The sequence below is a fragment of the Xenopus tropicalis genome, chromosome 5, assembly GCF_000004195.4.
Source record: "Xenopus tropicalis strain Nigerian chromosome 5, UCB_Xtro_10.0, whole genome shotgun sequence".
Taxonomy (NCBI): domain Eukaryota; kingdom Metazoa; phylum Chordata; class Amphibia; order Anura; family Pipidae; genus Xenopus; species Xenopus tropicalis.
This window is the reverse complement of record NC_030681.2, coordinates 21,308,171-21,324,632: the sequence shown is the minus strand read 5'-3', so window position 1 is coordinate 21,324,632 and position 16,462 is coordinate 21,308,171. Positions and strand designations below refer to the sequence as shown.

General features: G+C 42.4%; 1 protein-coding gene across 1 annotated transcript in view; it reads right to left on the bottom strand.

Moving 5' to 3' along the window:
* Positions 1-1,008: 1,008 nt before the first annotated feature.
* ston1 (stonin 1) overlaps positions 1,009-16,462 on the bottom strand; it is a 48,617-nt gene continuing 33,163 nt past the window's right edge. Inside the window, 3 exon segments of the mRNA NM_001204867.2 lie at positions 1,009-2,908; positions 8,732-8,934; positions 13,676-15,568. Coding sequence (NP_001191796.2) covers positions 2,834-2,908; positions 8,732-8,934; positions 13,676-15,542 — 2,145 coding nt within the window. The 5' untranslated portion in view covers positions 15,543-15,568 and the 3' untranslated portion in view covers positions 1,009-2,833.

Sequence of the window (16,462 nt, the reverse complement as noted above, 5' to 3'; positions counted from 1 at the left end):
GCCAGGAGGATACAGACATTATTAGATGGAACCTCAAAGATTTCAGATATGTTTATAACTTAGAAGCAGTTTAAGAAAACCACTGTGTGTGAATTTATTCCTTTATCTGTTCTTTTCTCTTACGGGTTAGAACAGCACAGCGATGTCTATGTAGAGGCTTGGTGGCTTGAGTGGCCATAGAACAATATGTTAAAAGACTACAGCCCTTTAGCAGGGCAGATCTGTTTCTCCTACGTGCCCCCATTAGCTCCTATCTTCTTTTCTGCTGATTCACAGTACATTCAGCAGATCTTCTCCCGATATTCCCACCTACGGGTGGGCGATATTGGGATAATTCGGTCATTTGGCCCTGCGGACAAATGATCAAATTAGATCGATGGGTATAGGCGTCCGCCTGTTCGGGGACCACATCAACGAGCCAATGCAGTCCCCAATCCAACTAATTTTTAAACCTGCCTGATTTCAGGCCAGATGTCGGTCGGGCAGGCCCGTCATTAGTGCCCATACACGGGCCAGTAAGCTGCCGAATCAGTCTAAGGGATCGGCCTGGGTATGGCCACCTTTTGTCTTTATGTTAAATGCATATGTTGATATGGATCCACAATCTGTGCCATTTCTAATAGCCCTGCAAAATCTGCCCCATGTGCATGTTTCCCCCATTTGCCTGCCCTAATTTGCTACACTGTATGTTGTAGAACACGTCACTGGGGACACCATTGTGGTGACACAGCTGCTGGAGAAACTAGGGAAACCTTGGCTGATACCCCAAAATGACTTCACATGCATCAGAAACCAGGAGATACCATCTAAGCTCTTGTTTTATAAATTAAAAATAGAATCTGTAGCGATCAGGTCCCACCCATGTGCCTCTGTCCCAGGGACCTGAATATATATGTATTAATAATTCACTTCTTTAACATTAATGATTAAAAAGCTTGGTCAGGCAAAGGCATTACCAGGTTATGAAATATATAGGATCACATGTATGGAAACAAACAGGGTAGCATATTTGGCATAGTATCTGGGTTTTTAATAAAGAATATTATCTTTTTATATATATATATATAAGTACAGGCTTGCAATATACATAGATGTATTATTAACATTTAAATGCTATATTGTGACTGATATCCCATTACTTAGTTAGCATACCACCACAGCTTGAGCCCCCAACTTACATATCAGGAATGTCCAAACTGCAAGTCTTTAGTTGCTGCCAACACTTCCCAACAGCCTTAGGCTGAGAGGGGATGCTGGGAGTTTTACTACAATTACATCATCCCTGAGGAAAATACATTAAAATGATCCTGTATGAAGCATTAATCTGAGAAAATAAACAGGGTGAATACTTAGAACTAAAGGTGATACCTAAGGTGATCAGAAGGTACGTGCTCCTCTTTCCTTGGCCATTTATAGAAGTCGTGTGTTGCAGGCTACAGAGTTATGCCATAGTAATGTGGGCACGGTATTAACTTGTGGTTTGCCGAGGACAATGGCATTTTAAACCATTTGCAACTAGTCTCCTCTTTTGGTATTGGGCCCCATTTGTTTTAGGAACATGGCCTGTGTTAAAAGAATAATCAATACATTTTCAATATCAGTCTGAACTGTTGTTGTTTGGAGCATTGACCACACCAGTCCGTTGGCATTTTATGTTTTGCTTTGGAGACAGGCAACATATAAATACATAATTCCATTTTCAATTTCTGTTTTAATTTAATACCCTCACATTCTCCTGCAAAATTGTACTTAATGTTGAGTAATATCTATGTTGGTTTTGTTTTATGGGGTCTCTTTCTGTACAGGCTATGAGAAACCCAGGGGTCTTTTCTCTGCTATGGAATGTGCCATTAGTGCCGTGTTTGTGTGACCACACCCCTATGCATGCAAGGCCACGCCTGTTCTGGTTTCCTACTAGGGTATTATAACTATAACACAATAGAGGGCGATAAGAGTTGAAAAGGAAGGTTGTGATTGTCAAACTAAAGGTCCCCATACACCTTTAGATCCGCTCGCTTGGTGATGTCGTCAAGCGAGACGATCTTCTCCCGATATCCCCCACCTACGGGTGAATCCAGGCTAATTCAATTGTTTGGCCCTGGGCCCTGGGGCTATAGGCAAAGTCGGTTCGGGGACCGCATTAACAAGCCGATGCGGTCCCCGATCCGACTAGATTTTTTAACTTGCCCGATCGATATCTGGCTGATTTCAGGCCAGATATCGGTTGGGCAGGCCCGTCGGTAGTGCCCATACACGGGCCGATTAGCTGCCGAATCAGTCTAAGGGACCAATATCGGCAGCTAGAATCGGCCCGTGTCTGGGGACCTTAAGTAACATCGGCATCTTTGATAGATAAGCCTGTTCCATTTTCATTGTAAGGGTAAATCATTTTAAATTCATATATTAACATTATCCTTAGAACAATTTAAAAAATGATACATTTGCCCCTAAAAAGTCACTCTTAAGTGCCCATCCCTCAATTCATATTTGCTTTATAGGTCTGGGTAATAGGGGTGCAATAGAGCAGGCATCACCGTCCCACTGTGCTAGTCTGTAGCTCAGGATCTACAAGGAAATCATAATCTATCTTCTGGGCATCACTAGCGATCTAACAGATATAATACTGTGTAATAGTAAATGTCACTTTATCAAGAGCATTTGGTCCCTAAAGCTTGGGTTCCAGGGCAGATGTCCTCTGTGCCCAAACCCACCCCTGGGTACAAGTACGGCTCTTTGGTAACTGCCTAGGAACACGTCAATTAGCATTCTAGTCAGTTGCTGCTTCTCCCCGTGAGTTGGCTAAAGGGATTGGTTTGCATAATTCTTCCCGGCTTTATTGCGTTATACAATCTCCAGGCCTGCTAGGATCTTCTCCTTCAGTTTTTATCCGTTTCCTTTCAATCTCCACCTGTGGTGAGGCAAAAAAGAGGGAAAAATATCAAGCAAATATATTTTAGATATGTAAATAGCTTGCAGTTTGGGTATTCAGAAGCGCTTTGCGCTGCTGCTTCATTTCCGTCACGCACTTGGTCGCTTTTACCAAGATGCCATAAGTGCTATGAGCAGCCACAGTGTCCCTTGCTCTGAAGCCGCCGCGTACAATATATTTTAAAAAAAAATCAAAAGTGCTAATATATAGCCCATTATGGTTTAAAGGAAGACAAAAATAATGATTTCCACACTGTATTAGTTTAATGGAACTATTGACAGATGAATGTATAATTATATTCCTTTGCCCTGTTTTATTCTCACTCCTAAAGGTGTTTATTATGCTTTCAAATTTTGACAAGTCAATAACATTTACTGTCCTTTCCCAAAAACACTTCTGTATTTGTTATTATTATATACAAAAAAAAATCTGGTGGCCATCTATGGGTGTGACGCCTGAGCCAAAGGAAGTAATCATACATGGTTACTCACTGGTCCAACCTGGTGGTGTTGTTCATAGAGAAGAAAGATAGCACATGGAGAAGAGTGGTATTTCTTTCCAGAAAAGGTCACAATCCTACATTAATGTCACACACTAGGCACACCACTAGTTTGTCCCTAGCCAGTTTGGAAACACAATTTTCCCAGATTACTGGGAATGAGAAGAAGAATGTTTTACTTGGGCAGTTCACAGTCAAGAACCCAATGGGAAAATTAGTGCAGAGATAGGTGGTGGGGGAAGATATCAGTGTATAACAAAGACATGCAGAAGAAGAGACAGGAGTACAGAAGATACAGACATACGGTGGCCATACACGTGAAGATCCACTCAGGCCATATACGTGAAGATCCACTCATTTGGCATGGTCACCAAATCAGCATATTTTCACTAATATGCCCACCTTGAGGTGGGTGTTATCAGACAAATCCAATTATGGTCAAATTACAGGATGGGCTGTTATGACGAGGACCACATTAAGGCGCTAATGTGCTCCTCGTCCTGTTGGGATCTTTAATGAAATCCGGACATTTTTCGGTCAGGTTGGCCTGTCTGAGGGCCCAATATACGGGCTGAAAAATTACCCACTCTAACCACTGACAGCTTTTAACTGCCCTTGTATGGCCACCTATACAAGAGAAGAGACAGGAGTAGAAAAGATATGAGCATGCAGAATAAGAGACAGGAGTTCAGAAGATATGGGCAGAGGGATACAAATGATATAGACAGAATAAGGGACAGGTATATAAAAGGTATGTCCAAACAGGAGAAGATAAATGCATGCAGTATATGAAGCAGGAGTGCAGAAGATTTGGATATACAGGGGCAGAGACAGGAGTACAAGATACAGGCATGTATAGTGGGAATGAGCGCAGAAAATATGGGCGCGGATAAAAGAGGTACGCAAAAGAGTGGTGGCATAGGAGACAGGTACACAGAAGATGCAGGTGAGAGGGAGATGAGACAGGTGTGCAGGAGATGAGACAGGTGTGAGGGTGATGAGACAGGTGAGAGGGAGATGAGACAGGTGTGAGGGTGATGAGACAGGTGTGCAGGAGATGAGACAGGTGTGCAGGAGAAGGGATAGGAGAGCTTGGTGTGAAGAAGAGACTAATGTGCGTTAGAGTGCTTGCAGTAAAAGAGACGTGTGATTAGAGTTGCTAATATAGCTCTTTACTACAGACCATATGAAAGCCAAAAATGTGGATTTTATATGTGGCTCATATGAAAAATAAATGTCTATATTTTTGCTATGAATAACTCTCCCTGAAATGCTGTCATCGCAACTGGAAAAGGGAGTAAAACAAGAGGATAAAATAGGGATGAGAAATTCAGCCGCTATTAATGAAACATTGAACATTATCCATGATGCGCACATCAACTGTGCCAGCAACAAAGTGAGAATCTGATTCTGCTGATAAATAATTCTTCTTCAAGAAAGAATGTTGCCAAAGTTGAGAGAATTTTTTTTTTTTCAGGTACATTGCTTGTGTTTTTTCCAAACACGAGCAATGTAACTACATAAGCAATAGTACTTCATAGACAATATGATCTGGCCGGGTCTCCAAGTCGGACTGCATTGCAGGCAAAAGTGCAGGATACATAAGAAACTGGAGAATCTGACATCATCTAAATGTTAATGTACCATATACTGAATGTTGGATGTGACGGGGGGGTCTTCCCCATTATCTACTCACAACATCTGCTCTATGGAGCCCCCTCTATCTACCCATGCTTTGTGGGGTCCATCTAGTGAAGTCAGGGGTTTACTGCAGAGATTTGTAAGTAAACAGATAAAACAATTCTGATCCTTGTCAAAGACATTCTCACCATTTATATATATTGTGAAACACAGTGGTCCTGTTATCCATTTGTGTATGAAAGACCTTCTCAAACCCAATAACAAGTATCAGCTGGTTGTCCAGTTATTGTTGAAATAGCATTTCATCCTCGGCCAGAAACAGGCTAACAAAGACTGGTAGGACTTGGGTTGGACCCGGTGGTTTAATAATTAGCTCTATTACCTTGTGTGTTGCAAAACAGTTCCCGAGTTTGGTCCTGACCTAGGTATTGTCTTTATGTTCTTGCGATATCTGTGTGGGTTTCCTTTGTGTAGTGACGTTTCCTCCAACACCCCAATATACTGTATATACTCGAGTATAAGCCTAGCTTTTCAGCACCCAAAATGTGCTGAAAAAGTCACCCTCGGCTTATACTCGAGACTAGTCCCTCTAGACTAGCACCCTCTGTCCTTTGTGTGCAAATTAGGCCACCCGCAACCAGACCCTCCAGTGCCCTGGCCTAGGCTCCCACTAGCAATACTTATTTCCCCTTACATCTCCTCAGGGACTGGGTCTGCTGCCAGTTTGCCAATGTGCAATGAGCATGGGGTAGTACTCATATTGTTTTTGTTGACCCTCTTCTCCGCTTACAGAGCTAGTTTACTGTTTTTCTTTGAAATAAATATTGAAAAACATATACCCCAATTAATGTAATTTTTATAGATTTATTTTGATTATTGAAACTTAGCAGTAGCGGCTGCATTTCCCACCCTAGGCTTATACTCGAGTCAATAAGTTTTTCCAGTTTTCTTAGTTAAAATTACGTACCTTGGCTTATATTCGGATTGGCTTATAATTGAGTATATACGGTAATACCAATATGAGGAAACCCATATGAATTTCCCTGGAGGGAACCCAAACGATACACTTAAGGGCTCTGGCACACGGGGAGATTAGTCGCCCGCGACAAAACTCCCTGTTCGCGGGCGACCAATCTCCCCGAGTTGCCTACCCCTGCCATCCCACCGGGGCGATTTCAGGAAATCGCCGAAAAAGACATCGCGCCGCCGCGTCTGTCATCCCGCCGGTGACTTACATGTTCGCCGGTGGGATGGCAGGGGTAGGCAACGCACTAAATACTGACCGACATATTTCAACAGTAGATTTAATCTTCAGACCTGCCCGATCGCGGAACCATTGGTCCAGAGGGCCACCATACACACCCAGATTATCACATTGTTTCATACAATCTTATGTGTGTATAGCCACTTTAAAGGAGAAGGAAAGGTTAAAACTAAGTAAGCTTTATCAAAAAGGTCTATGTAAATACAGGCATAGCACTTACAGTAGTGCTGCTCTGAGTCCTCTATGAGCTTGTGTGTCAGACTTCCTTCTCTCAGCTCAAACATTTCAGGGCCCAGCATGAGCCTGAGCAGCTTCCTCCTCTCTCCCCCTCCCTTCTCCCTCTCATCTGCCCTTCTCCCCCCTCCCCTCAGCAGCAGGAGAAATACAAGCAGGTGAAGTCAAACTGAGCTAAAATGGCAGCTGCTATCTTAAACAGAGAGAGCTTCTAGGGCTGTTTACTCCGGTATGGTAAAGCTTTCTACGGAATAAACACAGTAGCTTGCACTATTGTGACTAATCTATTTGCAATAAACTGCTTTCCTTCTCCTTTAATGCTTGCTGTACCATTATAGATTCCTCAATAATAGATTAATTCACCTCCCTGCTTACAATGACATATATTTCGGTGCCCCATATAGGTATGACTATGATACCAGGTACTGAATTACACCGGGTACATTATTACAGCTCCAATGCCCCAAGCTGAAGAGGAAGGTAGTTGTATTTCAGCGGGAGCTATAGCAGGCTACAAGTGCAGCTCCCTCCCTAGAGACCCAACAAGATAACGAGGAAGAAAATCTCAATGAACCTAAGCTGTTAAATGTGTTTTTAGGAAGCAGATAAACAGTTTGCAGAGATTCACACGTAAGCACTTTTGTAGAATATCATCGTTCAAAAAAATACGATGATTCAAGCAAGTTTATTGCTGGCACGGTATAAACTGAGCAGTGTTTCTCCTGCTCTCCCACAGTTACTTTTTATTTTACCAGGCTGTTGTCTTCATTATTTTTTTTTTTTATCTATTTGTGTCCGGCAAGAGTATTTTTATCCCCTGCTCTTCAGTCTGAGCTCTCTCAGCTTTATTTTTCTCCCTAACCTTCTTTACACTATAAATGGAATTCCTTAATGGATTCTTGGAAAAGCTGCTTCACCCAGATGTTTATTAACCCCTAAATCAGCAGCTGTTGGATTTTTTAAAGTTAAGCCCCACTTGGAGGTTCTACCTATACCGTACATCATTGGTGTATCAGCCATTCAGCCATAGTTCCAAGAATAGCTACTGTTGGGTAGCAAATATGTTTTCACCCAAAATCTCAACATACTTGACCTCCTAGCTGGGTTTTCAGGTGTATCTAGTAGAGGTGTAAGTACTGTAATCAGCCTTCAGGCAGGTCCGGATTTGTGGGCAGTCCACAAAGGCTTGGGCCTAGGGCGGGAGAGTTCGGAGGGGTGGCCATATCTACACTGGGGACTGGGCAACAAACTTTAACAGGCATTTGAATTTCCTGCCCGCCCGGTCCCTAGTGGAAGTGATAGCGAGGAAGCTGCAAGCAGTCGATGGGTAACGGGGTGAATGTGGCTGAGGGAAGGAGGTGCAAGGGGTGGGGGGGTGAGCAACAGGGGAAACTTTAGAACCCTTAGGGTGGCCTGCCCCACAGTTTGGGGTCCACTCCCCTAGACAGTGGAATTTATTGCAGTTGTTATGAATGGTCTGTTCTCAAAATGGACTAAAGACGGTATTAGTCCCCCACAGGATTCTTTCTTAGATTTTTCTTGCAATATGGAAGATAGAAGACTGTCAGATCAACACAGGTACAACAAGGACAACTGCAATGACATGTCGCGTGTGCCTTTGCCTACATGGGATTTGCCCAGTGTATTAACCCACAATAGCAAAAGAAGAATAATTCTGTATATTAGAATGGTATACACAGTGTTCCTAGCATTAAAAGAAAAATGCTAAATCACTGGTGGGTTCCCATGTGTTCAGCACCTAATCACTTACACCCCCTTCCTTTTTCAATACAAAATGCATCAGACCATGGTGCTTTCTTCCCGGGCAGGCAGCCGCCATCTTGCCTCGGGCTCCCAGCTATCCCCTGGGTGGGTTTGGGCTCTACGCTGCACATACAGAAGATTTATGATGCCAATTTCCACCCCCAAGACGTTTTACATTTCCTTGTCCTTTAAATAGATGGCAGATAATAATGAACTCTTCAGAAATATCTCACATATTATTGAATCACTGATAGGCTGAAAAGAAATCTGTAAAGTGTTAAATTAGTTTCTCCTCAACAGTGTAATGAACATGCAGCCAATTTATCCGAGCGGACACCAGTGAACTGCTATCCATTTCATGAGATGTTATATAATACATTGTGCCAAAATCAATAAATACCTGCAAGTTGTAGCACGCTTTCCGCGTGATGTGTTTGTGCGGCTGCACGTCACTCTCGATCCCCAATGATTTCACCTTGGCGCCAGAGACAGTCGTAGCAGCCATGGCAAAATGCACCTCCGCGTATGGATTCCAGTTGGGGGGAATCTCCTGGTCTGATCCCAGCTCCAGTTTACATGACAGACTGTGCGGCTGATCATGACCTTTAAGATAATGTTCATTAGAAGTGCCATCAGCATATACAGCTTTAACCATATTTACTTGGGGTGTTCACATTAAGATAAACTTTTACAGAGTTATCCAGGGGTACAGGTATTGGACCCCTTATCCAGAAAGTTACGAATTACGGAAAGTCCATCTCCCATAGACTCCACTTTAATCAAATAATTCACATTTTAAAAAATGATTTCCTTTTTCTCTGTAATAATAAAACAGTACCTTGTACTTGATCCCAACTAAGATATAATTACCCCTTATTGGGGGCAGAACAGCCCTATTGGGTTTATTTAATGGTTAAATGATTCCCCTTTTCTCTGTAATAATAAAACAGTACCTGTACTTGATCCCAACTAAGATATAATTACCCCTTATTGGGGGCAGAACAGCCCTATTGGGTTTATTTTATGTTTAAATGATTCCCTTTTCTCTGTAATAATAAAACAGTACCTGTACTTGATCCCAACTAAGATATAATTACCCCTTATTGGGGGCAGAACAGCCCTATTGGGTTTATTTAATGGTTAAATGATTCCCTTTTCTCTGTAATAATAAAACAGTACCTGTACTTGATCCCAATTAAGATATAATTAACCCTTATTGGGGGCAGAACAGCCCTATTGGGTTTATTTAATGGTTAAATGATTCCCTTTTCTCTGTAATAATAAAACAGTACCTGTACTTGATCCCAACTAAGATATAATTACCCCTTATTGGGGGCAGAACAGCCCTATTGGGTTTATTTAATGGTTAAATGATTCCCTTTTCTCTGTAATAATAAAACAGTACCTGTACTTGATCCCAACTGAGATATAATTAATCCTTATTGGAGCCAAAACATCTATTGGAACAATAAACTACAAACTAAAGGTGGCCATACACGAGGCGATTTCGCTCGTTGTGCGATGAACGATTATATCGACAAACGATCGTATGGCGATCAAGTTCCCATACGATATGCCATCCACGGGCAACGATAATTCGGGAAAGATTTCGTCGCATCATTATCGTAAAATACGTACGATCGTACATCTACGTACGATCGAATGTCGTTGACTTCCGCTGCTGGCAATCGTGACATGCGCAGAGAACAATCGTTGAAAGACAAATGTCTGACACTCACACCAACTGGCAGATTTTATCGTTAAACTACCAAAATTTTTAAACCTGGCCGATCGATTTTGGGGACGATAATGTCGGCTCGTTTAGTGGGCCGACGATCGTTCGTACACCACCAACTATACGATAACTTAACGATTCCATCGGATCGTTCGAGAATCGGTCGTTTGTAAGTAAAAAATCGGTCCGTGTATGGCCACCTTAAGAAATGGTAGTAACCTAAACTTAGAAAAGGCTCAATTAATTTAACCTAAATGTCTCAAATGTCAGGAAATCAAGTAAATAAAACGTACCAAATACAAAAGAGAGATCCGGGTGTATAAACCCCGGATCTGTCTCACAGTTGATCTAGGTCAAATTCCCAACACCATCATATCAGCTCTCACAATGTGAAATCCTAAATACAAAGAACTCACCGTTGTTCAGAAGTGGTTCAGGTGCTCAGAGCCCCGAACCTGTAGCTGGGGAAGGCGAAATCACGCATATGCAAAAGGGCTCCAAATGCACCGGACACAGCGGCTTGCTTAAAACTCGATTTTTATTACTCCATTTAAAAACAATACGCCTGACGCGTTTCGTGTAAATATACACTTAATCATAGGCATTGATTATACACTGAATCATGCCTATGATTAAGTGTATATTTACACGAAACGCGTCAGGCGTATTGTTTTTAAATGGAGTAATAAAAATCGAGTTTTAAGCAAGCCGCTGTGTCCGGTGCATTTGGAGCCCTTTTGCATATGCAAAACATCTATTGGGTTTAATTACTGTTTAAATAATTTTTTTTGCAAACTTAAGGTAGGAGATCCGAATTACGTAAAGACCCCTTATCCCGAAAACCCCAGGTCCCAAGCATTCTGAATAACGGATGCCATACCTGTACATAGTAATGTTTCCATAACATGTCCCAACTTACTCACAAGGGCTACACTCTCATTTTGTGACATGCAACATTTATGTACACATTGTAACTGTTGCTTTATGAATTCGAAGTACAGGTATGGGACCTGTTATCCAGAATGATGAGGACCTGGGATTTTTCAGATAAGGGGTCTTTCCACCATTTCGATCTACATACCTTAAGTCTACTAAAAAATCACTGTAACAGGATTGTTGGTCTCCAATAAGGATTAATTAGATCTTAGCCAGGATTAAGTACAAGGGAAACTAAAATCTTTAAACTTTAAAAAATGTTGAATTATTTTATTATAATGGAATCTATGGGAGGTGGCCTTCCCATAACTCTGAGCTTGGATAACAGGTTTCTGAATAATGGATCCTATACCTGTACCAATAATGATACGACTATGTCAGAACAACTTGCAACAATGTAAAGTTTTTTGGTTGCTAAGTCACCTTTGTTTGGGAAACTTCCCTTCCAAAAGGAGGGCAGATTGTAAAATGAATATGAGAGGTAATTAACAGAAATACGCAGAATAAACGCAATACCCTCGTGCCACAAACAGGCCAGCTTTTGGTTACTGTGTTCAGTGATGCAGGTAAGTGCCATTTGCTGACCTTCCAGTTATGGCCTGAGACCAGGAATGTGCCAGATCCACAGGGGCAGATTTATAAGAGGTTGAGGTGCAATTATTATACTGTTTTGAAGAAAATAAATCACTTTTTCATGTAAATTTAGTCTGGATTCTGTTTGGTATTGGTGAAATGTTTTGTGAATGATACAGTATTTGCCCAAATCCAACAATTATGGATCTGGGAGACACTAGAATGTTTCCTTCTACATTCCCTTTAAAATCAGGGTTCTTATTCAATGGGCAATGTGCACAGCTGTGCTTAAAGCTCTGCGCCCCACAGGTACTGCTCGTAATACACCTGAAGGAGGTTCATGCCCAGCACTGGCCTGCAAATCAGCTTTGCACAATGCATTTCCCTTAGCATTCCTATTTAAATGAATTATAACTGAGGGCTGCTCCTGTTGGCTGATAACTACTCTGGCCCAGGGTGCTTCTGTAGGAGCACCATATTGCAATCTTACTGCAAGCTCCTTCTATCTCTAATGTGGCCCTGGGCTGGGTGCCCACGTGCAGTAGAAGGAAAAGGCGGCCTTTACGTTTGGCATTTCACTTTACTGTGCATGTTGCACCTGGACCATTACATTGAGAAGATCCAGGAAGAAGAAGATGGTGAGGCTACGGTAGTACCTGTTACCATCCCAGTTAAGCTATGCCTTTGCTTCTTTAGAAGGCAATGTTGGCCCCTGTTGCCTTCCATTTGTTGTTACAAGCAAGGTCAGCACTACTGTAATTCAGCAACAGCTGGAGACTCATCATGGTTTACTCCCTGCAGCCCCTCATCAGGTGTATTCCTTCAAACCTTCAGCCATTAGTCTCACTAACACAGAACATCCTATGGAGGCTGCAGAGATGCCAGCCAACATACACAGCTTTAGAGTTGCAACCGGAAAGGTGTATGCATTAAGCACAGTGCCCACAGGAGCCAACATCAAAGCTAAATGCACTAAAGATTGATCAAGAACATTTTTTCCACCTTCAGCACTGACATCTGCTCCCACAGGGAAGAATGAAATCAATTAACACTTGCCTCACTGTGCAGTGGGACATATAAATCTGCACCATGTGGCGACTACATACAGCTACAAAGCCATGGTATTTTCTTTAAAGGCCTGATGCTGACTGCAATACATTTTGGAATCAGCATGGCAACATATAATAAGCATTACATGCTAGGGCACAATATACAGTTTGAATGACAGCACAAAACACAATATAATTCCATTTTGCCTGTTTCCCCAGCAGTACGAGTAGCATCTTCTATACAAGAGCCAGAAATCATCCCACTATTGAACACTAGGATGCCATGCAATGAAAGGCTATGTAAGTGGATACCCTGCCCTTTATCTTGCATTTAAACCCTTGTGCCTCCAGTATTTGGTGCTGGCTATAGCAGGTACAACTATGCTAGAATTCTGGAAAGAGTGTTGCATTGTGGGTGAAAAACATAGGAAATGTCTAAAAAGTTTTTGTACCCTTAGACTTTGCATTGCATTAGTAAATGAGCCCATATAGAGAAAAAAATACCCCTTTTTGACTTATTCTGGGGCTTGAGGTCTCATTGCTTTCCAGAGAATATGTGAACCATGTACCATGGAGAAAGACTTGAAGTCTTGGAATCCATCGCTTTGACATGATACAAGGTAAGGGAGTGGATGAATGGGTTCATGTCAAAAAGTGAGGTATTTTATTTTCCTTCCTAAGCTGCCCAGTGCTGCATGCAGGGGTTCTTCTCAGAGAGCACCATGGAGCAATCCTCTAGCTAAGTGGAAGAAGAGGATCGCTCCTTAGTGCTTGCGGAGAGCCGGCCAAGGCATTTTTTTGGTAACAGGAGCACCGGCCAAGGGTATCAAGTAAGTAAATACAATAACCTTTCAAACCCTTACCTTAACCCAAGTCTACTTTAGACACATACAAAGCAAAGATTGTTTAAAGGAGAAGGAAAGGTAAAAACTAAGTAAGCTTTATAGTGTCCTAGGTGGCACTAATGTGGCAAATCTATTGGCAGTAAAATGCCAAAATGACTTTCCTTCTCCTTTAACTATCTTTTTGCATAGGACAAATGCATATTTACTGTTTTTATCTGGAAGTCGGTCAATCTTCCACACAACAGCCTTGTACGCTTTCTCATACTTCGCTGTTCCCACCGTTACTTGTATTACAGGCTCAGATTCTATTTCGTAGGCTGAGCCGAGGCAAGTCCTTTTGTTCATCTTTGTTTTCAAGGACCTTTGCCTCTGGAGACTGACTGTCCAAAGTGCTTTCATCCATGTTGCAGGAACTGGAAAGTGTATTGTTATGTTCTCGCAGTACTTTGCTGAACTGAAGTGCATATTATCTGTAAAACTGGGAGACATGTTTAGGAAAGCCTGGAGCTCCACGTACGCTCCCTGCACAACCGCCGAGGTCTTAAGTGAAAATGGAAATTCTTCCCCATTAAAAGAAGTCTTAAAGCGCATGAGCTCGAAACGGCAGGCATCCACGGGGATAAATTTAATGACCCTCGAGTTGTGGAATTCATGCGCTTTGACGCACTTGTGGAAATGGTAGTTCGTTATGGCTATTAGCCTTTTATCATTGTCCTTATCAAAATAATCCCTACATATTTTCTGAAGCTCAGCATCGTTCAGCGTTAAGAAGCATTCTGTACCGTTGTTAACGAAGCACAGGCAGTGCAAACGGCAAATAACGGAAGTTTCCATCATTTTCCCCTCTTTGTTGATCCTTCCCCACAAATGGTCCACCAGTTCCACGAGCATTTCTGGTTCTTCGTAAGACTTCTTCTGCTTGACTGTCAGCGGGAGATTCATTAGCTCCTCCTCTATGGCTGTAACAAAGTCTTTCAGATCCGAGTGATCCGTTGTTCCCAGTTTCAGCATCTGTTCGACTTCTGCTTCATGGAAGACCTCAGGTTTGGTGTGGTACTTCCGTTTCTCGGTGTAAGTAACATGCTCTATTTTAACAGTGTGGATTTTATCCGACACACTGAAGTTCTCCACCTTTGGCTCCGACAGCCTGCAAAACTGGCCCAGCTGGAATTCTTTGAATGGTTTGTCGAGGCCCTTCTCATAATACATTTGCAGGATTCCCCCAGGTAGGACCTTTAAATAAATGGGACCCCACTGCCTAGAAGACATCATGTTCTTTTTTTCAGGAATCCTTAACATGAATGGCCACCCGTCCTTTCTTTGACTTCTAAAGAGACTGTGTGGAATATATGAGGGGCCATCATTCTCTAACCAAGCAGTTGGATGTTTTGGATCATCAGGTGGGTCTCCTGTCTTTAAGTGTTGAAGTTTTTCACACACGTAACTGAAAGACAGCTGATTTAGACTTTTCTGATGATCATCACAAGTCCCCTTTTCTTTTCTCTCATTGTCAGATGGAGAAACCCCAGTGGGTGTCTCGGTGTTCCAAAATGGGCTTGAAAAGGCACATTTGATTTGAGTGTATTCAGTATGAGCAGCTTCTGACTGACTTGCTAAATAATTATTACATGGGTACTTGGGAGTACTTGCCTTGTTGGGGCTGGGTAATGTCGGCAAAACAGAATTTGTCAACAGTGGAATGTTTGCTGATACTATTGGTGATTCCATGAACGTATAAGGGGGAATCCTGGAAACATCAGCATTAGGGTGCAAAATAAAAGATCCTGATGTCGGTGTGGAGGGGGTTCCGGAATAATCTCTGTTAGGTGTACAAAGAGGCGTGTTCCTTGGAGGACTTGGAGTCATGAAGAAATCAATAACTGGTGATGTATTGGGGGTGGGAGGATTCGAAGCCGAGGTACTTTCACAGGACTTGTTGTACAGATTCAGTTTAAGCCCACTGGCTTTAGGCATGTAATGGTTTCCCTGGGGGAAATGCAAAGACTTCTGGCCAGGCTGGAACAGATTTTCATCGTCGAATGTCACCCAACTTTCTGGTTTCGCAGAGAACATTTTCTTCAACTTGACTGATTATTGTCCTGATAATAAGCAGAATATAAACTATATTAGTTTATCAGTTCTCTCAACAGATACCTAAAACATAGGGGCAGATTTACTAACATTTGGGAAGATTTTCTAGCTGTGCATAGCGAAAGTAGCAATTGTACTGCTGTATTGGCTACAGATAAGGGCTGTGACAGACGGAGATTAGTCGCCCGAGACAAATCTTCCTTGCCACAGGCGACTAATCTCCCCGAAATGCCATCCCACCGGCAAGAATGTAAACCGCTGGTGGGATGGCATACGCTGCGCCGCGATTTGCCTAAGTCGCAGAAGTTTCCTCTCAAGGCAACTTCAGCAAATCGCGCCGCGTATGCCATCCCACTGGCGATTTACATTCTCGACAGTGGGATGGCACTTCGGGAAGATTAGTACGCCAAGGGAGATTTGTCGTGGGCGACTAATCTCCCTGTCTGTCACAGCCCTAAGAGGACAAGGATGGAACTAGAACCACTTTCCTTGTCCCTCCCAGACTCCCATGACCAGTGGTAATTTAATTTTCTCCCCTCTGTCCATCAATACACCCTTTAATGGGTATTTGTCTAGTGGTCCTTTTCCATTGGAATATTGTTTACTCTTGCAAATCAGATTCTTTTTTGGCCAAAAACCCTATTCAGGTCCATACAGCTGATCCTTGGTGTATAGAAAACTTGTTCCCTGGCATATTATATACACGCAGTAAAACTCTTTATGTGACATCTACCTACTCGCTTCCAGGATTCACATTTCCCCTCGCAACAACCAGCGACATTGTTTGATATTAGAACAATTTAGATACTGTCTCCTGTGACCAACGCGAGTGTGGGCCAAGCACGACATTTTATACTCTGCAATATATTTTGACAAAATTGAGTTCTCGCTTTACAAATGAC